General features: G+C 37.8%; 1 protein-coding gene across 1 annotated transcript in view; it reads right to left on the reverse strand.

Moving 5' to 3' along the window:
- Positions 1–6,777: 6,777 nt before the first annotated feature.
- RPGR (retinitis pigmentosa GTPase regulator) overlaps positions 6,778–7,561 on the reverse strand; it is a 61,941-nt gene continuing 61,157 nt past the window's right edge. The window contains 2 exon segments of the mRNA XM_006903744.1: positions 6,778–7,311; positions 7,313–7,561. Coding sequence (XP_006903806.1) covers positions 6,778–7,311; positions 7,313–7,561 — 783 coding nt within the window.

The raw sequence follows: 7,561 nt of genomic DNA on the forward strand, positions 1-7,561 counted from the left end.
TGGGATGGGTGTGTCAGAGGCAATGCGATTGGCACAGGATAGAGCAGGGTTTAGGGCTATTGTACATAGGGTCGCTATGAGTTGCAAACGACTCGACGGCACATAACAACAACAACAACATACTGCTTATTGTTTGTCCCTAGGAGACTGGGCCTCTTATTGGGTCCCCTTCCCTGTGGGGAGAGGTAATAAACAAGATTAGCTCCCTCAAATAATGCTTTGTGGTGGGTTTGTTGTTGTGGCTGTTCTTCAAAGCTTACCTAGGCAATATTTGTACCAGATCACACACAACCTTTAAATGCTCTCGAATATCATTCTCTAGGTTTTTGTGGTCAGTTTCGTAGTAGCTGTTTGGCTAAAGTTAAAGCCTGATGCCAAATAAAAATCTTTGGTGGATGTTTTAAAAGCAATGCTTCCATTAATAAAATCATTCTTTCCCACCCACCCTCAACCCCCTGGCCAAAACCACAGAAACTGAGATTTCCTATTTCATACCTTGGTAACAAAGACAAGTGGCATCGTTGGGGTAGCAGCACTAAGGGTTTGGCTGCTTCCAAAATAAGGAAGGCAAACTTTAAATGGAACCTTGGGAATTAATAAGTTTCAGAGGTTATTCTGGGAAGTCTTGATGATTCAAAGGTCATAATGCATGTAGGCAAGAGGCGCACATGGGAAAGAGAGATGGCACTGGAGCAGACATACCAAAGGATGTGCTGCATAGTTATGTTAAGTAGGTGAGCTTCTTTCTTGTGGTAATAGTCCCACAAAATAGCTACTGTTTACCAGGAGCTTCCAAAGCTTTCTCTTTTCTATATCATTTGTCCCTCTAAAGGGCTTGCATATTATGCCTAGCCAGATACAAACTATATGTAGATAAAATAATCAGCGACAACTTGACTTTTAAAGGAAGTATAGAGCCAAATTGCTAGGTTTAATTCTTATGGCTCTACTGATCAATGTAAGTATAGGTGCATTCATTAATGACAGTCATGGTCAACAATAAAGAAAATAAACTCTTGTGACAAAATTCCAGACTGTGCCTCTCTAGCTCACAATGAGAGAAGTACAGTAAGCTGCACTCCTCACATAGTCTTCAATTGGAGATTTCAGCTAATTTATTGGGTCAAGTTCAATTCTACTTACTAAGGTCATAATGTAACCACAGGCTAATACTCAACCATAAAAAGGAAGTGGGAGTTTAACCTTATCTCAGAAGTAAGCAAAACACTCATATTTTATAATGAACTGCAATTTTACTCATTGAGTCTAAAAAAAAAAAATCTACTACTAGAGTCACATAACTTTCTAAACTTAAGAAAGCTGTTAGAAAATGGGAGTCCCTGAGTGGCATAACTGTTAAGAACTGGGTTGCTAACTGAAAGGTTAGCAGTTTGACCCCATTCAGGTGCTTCTGGACAAGGATGGAGGGATTTCATGTCATATACTCTGGGCAGGTTATCAGGAGAGGTGAGTCCTTGGAAAAGCAGGGGATCAGCGAAGGAGAGGAAGACTCTCAAAGGGATGGACTGACAGTGACTGACTGCAGCAGTCAGTGGGTGACTACACAGTGGAGAGGGTTAGGATGGTGCAGGCTTGCACAAGGTTTGGCTCTGTTATGCACAGGGTTGCTATGAGTAGGTGCTGACTAAATAGAACCTAGAAACAATAATAAGGAGGGCACCTTGGAAGACAGGCCTGGTGGTCTGCTTCCAAAAGGCCACATAAAAACTTTATGGAGGAGTTCTACTCTACACATGGGGTTGTCATGAGTCAGAACCTCCTAGAAGACAACTATGAACTCATAGGCAACCACCATCATTAGAAAATGGCATTTTTCACTAGAAATGCCATCATCAAGTGTAGACTTCACACTTACTAAGCACTGTTAAAAATTATCTATACACATCTGGATAACTACCTAAAATCACATAAAGCACTTACCTTCAAACTGAGACAATTTAGGAGAGAATGGCACAATACTGTCATTTTATGAAAAGAAAGAGTGAAACTTAAACACACTTGATACTGTAACCACAAGATGATGTGAAAACACAGTCTGGAAGGGCCAGGTTAAGTGTCTAGAGTCTTAGTAAAGAAAATAACAGGGCCCTCCCATCCATAAGAGGACCTTTGTTTCATTGTTCAGACATAGCATTAGGAGTGAAGTCTCTGGTCTGGCCCAGAGCAATATTTTTCACATTTCTCATAGAAGATACTGGGAAATCAAACATTCCTTCTGACAATTTCAATTTGCTTAAGAATACACTGACATCACAAGCTGATCACTAGAGATAGCTGTTAGAATTCAAAGTGGTGTTTATCCTAAGGAGATGGGAAATCCCTGGAAGGGGGCTTCTGGGTAGATCGTGCTGTGCTTTTCCTTATCCTGAGTCTAATTATATGGGTGTTTGCAAAAGAATATACAGAGCTATGTGAGCATGAAACGTGCACTTCTCCATATGTATATTTCAATAGATGTTTTACTTTTTCTAAAGTAACAAAAAGAATTTCAGATTAAAGTGTAAAACATTAGGCTGCAATTCTTGATTTATGACATGCCTCAATGTCATATAAAGTAGAAATGTCCAAATAGTTTAATACATCATAATATTTTATCATTAAGTCTTATCAAGAGGGAACGCATATATTTGAAAAAAGTCTCAATTACACATTGTTTAAGGATAGGAAAAGTTAACATGTGAGGCCATGTTTTAACTATAACAGAAGTCATTGAAGAATTAATGGTGAGTCGGCAGAGCACTAAATGAAAATACTTAAGTACTGTTTTCAAAGTCCAGGCAAAACACTTCATCAATCAAACTTTATGGCCAATCTGTAACTTGAGCAAATAGCAGTATCATCACCTACCCTGGACAATCTGTACAAAGAGCAAACAGATTATTTAGACAAAAGCATAACATGAGAAAAACCACATATTTGTATCTAAATAGGTTTTGTATAGCCCCTTACAGGAAAGGTAAGATGGAATTGCAATGGCTCATTGAGGATTGTAAAAAACCAAGATTTGCTGTAATATTTTGTTACATATATATTTCCCACAACAACAGCCATACACACGTACCCAATAAAAAAACAACTGCAAAACCTCATCAAATTCCACAATGAGATACCACCTCATGCCCACAAAACCAAACCAAAATAGAAAACCCAAGGGGCCTGGACATGTTTTGCTGTAATGCCCCATATCTTCTAACTACAAAATAGCTCTTTTAAAGTGTTTATTTGTTCTACTCTTACAACATGCATCTCATCTCTCTCCAAAGCCAAGGAAGGACCCAGGGCAGACAGCTTACCAAACCCAAATGTGAATATCTTCCTGTTTATTATCTTTTACACATATAAGGCCCGCTGCCACCCTGTCCAAGTCCAAAGCCATTGCCATGGCTTCCACCAGCCTGGAGAGACTTTCCCCAACACTTTCTTTAACTGGATACGTTCCCTTTTCTACGACTCAGTTTAAGTTTCACCACTAGATCTTTGGAAAGACTTTTTACCCAAGTCTTTTCAACAGCTCAAATGCCACTCTGACAGACACTTTATTATACATTTTCTGTTCTATCTATATAAATAGCCTATGAGTTCTTATGAACAGGGGCTATATCTTACTTTCTGTAAATGCAAAACCAAACCAAACAAACCATTATTTTCTAATTAAGGGAATTAATGAAAGAAAGCCATAGATTTGTTTCTAGACCATTTTAAAAAAATATTCCCGTCTTCCTGGCTAAGAACATACAAGTATCAGGAAACAAAGGAACACTGTTAACTAATGGTTAAGAGAGATTGCTATGTCATGTAAAGTTTTCAAGAAATCTGTGTTAGTCCCTGACAGGTAAGAAAGCCATAGGAGGTTCACCATAACCTACCTTCGACCCCTAAGATTCCCTTGATTTAGGGAAGCCTCTATCTTTTTTATTTTCTTCTGATAGTTGTCCCATAAATATCTGAATAAATCACATATTCCAAATAGTAAAGTTATGTGCCAGAGACTTGAGGTAACAATATCACATTTCATTTTCACGTGGCAAGAATTTAAGGAAGGAATTGCAGTACCCTCTTCCGCTCCGTGGTAGCATTTTACTTTTTGAGATGTGTGTGTCTAGCAAGTTTGTCTCTATAGCTAAAAACCTGAAGATATTTTAATCACACTCACCTCCAGCGTTGCTACTCAGCAGCAGCCACCGCCAATGTTTCTGAGATATACCTGTGCAGCTTACCTCATTTTTCTGCCAGAGTCCCCATTATGAAACTCAAACTCAATAGACTGCTACATAATGCACCTCAGACCTTCCTCAGCAATGATCAGTGATCAAGTAGGGTAAGGACCTGACCAACCAGTACATGAGGACAGTAACAGGAAAGAATCAGCTATTTTGGTTTATTTCATTAAGCATTCGTTCATAAGGGATTAGATAGCCCCATCCTTAAGCTTCTTTTCCTTCCTCTCATAATATATGTTAAGATTTGCACGTCTAGCAAGACTGGGCTCCCCATCTCCCAAGACTAACTGTTGCTGTTGTTAGGTGCTATTGAGTAGGCTCTGACTCATAGCAACCCCATACACAACAGATGAAAACACTACCGTTTCCTGCCTAAAACCTAACTTGTTTTTAACAGACTCCCTTAGTTTAGTGTAACTGTTTACTAGGACTGCTAGTTAGGTTGAAAATGGAGTGATTCTGGTAACTTGGACTCCAGATATTTTACTCAAGTAGTGAGATACCTATCAGAAGATCTGGCTCTGGAAAAGTTCTAGTTGATAATGAGCCTGACAGCGAATGTTACTACAGAATCAATTAGGATCACTTATTCTAACTCAAAACTGTTCCAGTTGAAAAACTGACAATGGAAGAGGCTAACCAACAGACTGACCTTCAGCTCTAAAGTACAAAGCTGGAAGTAGGGCACTGTGATTATGTGAGTACCATTTGTGGAGGAAAATGTGAAGAAAATGCTGTCTCAAAACAGATGTCTGCACCAGTTCAAATACTGAAGGAGGTACATTGCAGAACACCATTTCAGTATTGCTGGCTGACTGTCTATTTCTTCAGTGGAAGAGGAGTGCTAAGACCTTTAAAATGAATACCTTGAGTTTAAGTTTCTCATTTATGCTACCAAATCATGTCATTATAATAAGTCAATTTTTAAAATAAACTTGTTTGGCACTAGGAATAAAAATACAATGCAATCACTGTATGATGGTATTAATTCTATTTTATACCTGAGTGTGGCAGACCTTGATAGAACATTGCAATGCTCCATCAGCCTACCTGGTTAGTTAAGGGAACTTAGATCGTGCAGTTAAGACAAAATTTATAGCTGCTCCTATGCACTTCTTCATTTTTAAATAATATATTAAAGAATATAATTAATAATATATTCTAGTATTATTATTTCTTCTCATTTTTCCTTAACCACAAAGAATTAGCTGTGCAAAGAATACAATTGCACAACATTCATAAGAAGTGTATTATCAATATCCTCTTTGATAAAAAATAAACAATAAAACCAGCAAAAATATGGAAGGGATTAGGGAAGGAAATCAGGCGAAAAGGGAGCTAGGAATAGACAAAAAAGACAAATTAGCTGGGCAAAATACACTTGAAGACTTTAAGATTGACATCATTCCAGTGGAAATCTAGCCTCTCTAAAATGTATTCTTTTTGTGTTAATCTTTTAAAAACACAATTACTGAATGTAAGCAGGCAATTTTTATTTGACTCAAAGCATTCTCATAAGCAATAGGTGCCCAGAAATACAGACAGTGAAGAATACATTCAGAGCACAGAGTAAATAGTGGGAGTAGAGTTTTACAGTACAGTTAATGCTTAGAAATCAAGTTTAGAAACACATATAGATGATGAGTGCTTTTAAAACTGTCCTATTTTTTAAGAGTGATACTTAACATATAAATCTAGCACAATTTTAAAGTACTATTTTTCCTGCGTAAAATTTTTCTTATGCACATAACAAACATGAGTAAAGAAACCAGAGAGAGAGAATTTGAATTCGAATAGACTCTTGGTCATCATTTTAGCTCATCTACTCCATTTTACAGATGAGAAAATTAAGAATAAAGAACGTTGCCTCATCAATGAATAAAGTTTTATATACTCTAGACTTAACATCTCCATCATAGTAGATATAGTTCTATCTCCCAATAGAGGAATTAAAAGACCACATTTTCAGTATCTAAACATAATACAGCTGTTAACATGTAGATATTTACAAAAGGAAATAAAAGAAAGACAAACACTATCTCTTTAAAATCCACCCTAATTTTAGTTTTAGAATACTATAAATTATTCTAGGCAGGAGAGTAAATTTTACTCATAGCCAAAAAGAAATTATGTTCAAATATTTACAAGAAATTAAGTTTTCAAAGTCCTTAAGGATCTTTGCTCTTTTAATAATAGACCAATATGTATATACAAATAAAAAACTAACAGTATACTAATTACTAAATTTGTCTTTAATAAGAAATATATTAATTATCTGATGGGGATTTTAACATTCTCTATTACTCACTTATAATTTTTTGGGGGGAAAAAGAGTGCAGCAAGACATTACCTCAAGAGGAGCCAAAATCTATCAGTGCCTCATATTATGCTTTATCCTTTCACCCAAGTGGTTACTGATCACTACTTTATCACATGTAAAAGAATTGTGACATAAAATCAATTAGAAAATGTACTAACTAACTACAAGGCATTCAAATGGTTTGGCTGGGTATAATCAGGTCATAATTCATGACTGTTACTTTAATTCCAAGTAATGTGGTAATACATTATTCCAGAATTTTTTGGCACCTGGTAGCCCATTTTGCAAAATCTGTTTTGACTGCACTGGCATTTTGGACCTCTGTATTTCATGTTTTTTCCTCTCCCCCTCCGTTTTAGTGATAAACCTTTTTTTATACACTCTATCTTTGCTATATTTCATATATGCTTTAATTTTGCTCACCTTTTTTGTCTCTTCTCCTTCATCCTGTCTTTCCCACCCTTCATTTTCTTCATCACCTGTGTCCTGGTATTTTCTCTCTTCTTCCTCATTGGCCTCCTCTTCTCCTTCCCTCCCCCTTTCTTTCCTGTCTCTCTTCCCTTCTTTCCTTTTCTTTTCTGCCCCTTCTCCTTCATCTCCTTCTCTTTCCTCCTCTTTCCTTTCTCCTTCATCTCCCTCACCTACCTCCTCTTCCTGTCCATCTCTCTCTCCTATCTCCTCTACCCCTTCTCCTTCAACTCCCTCTCCTTCCCCTTCATCTCCCTTGCCTTGATCCTCTTCCCCTTCTCCTGTTTCCCTCTCCTTCCTCCTCTTCCCCTTTGTCTCCCTCTCCTTCCTCCTCTTCCCCTTCCTCTCCCTGTCCTTCCTCCTCTTCCCCTTCATCTCCCTCTCCTTCCTCCTCTTCCCTTTCGTCTCCCTCTCCTTCCTCCTCTTCCTCTTCATCTCCCTCTCCTTCCCCTTCATCTCCCTCTCCTTCCTCCTCTTCCCCTTCATATCCCTCTCCTTCCCCTTCATCTCCCTCTCCTTCCCCTTCATCTCC

The sequence above is a fragment of the Elephantulus edwardii genome, unplaced genomic scaffold (genome assembly GCF_000299155.1).
Source record: "Elephantulus edwardii isolate Elephantulus edwardi_28Jun2011 unplaced genomic scaffold, EleEdw1.0 scaffold00210, whole genome shotgun sequence".
In the NCBI taxonomy this organism is placed as follows: Eukaryota; Metazoa; Chordata; class Mammalia; order Macroscelidea; family Macroscelididae; genus Elephantulus; species Elephantulus edwardii.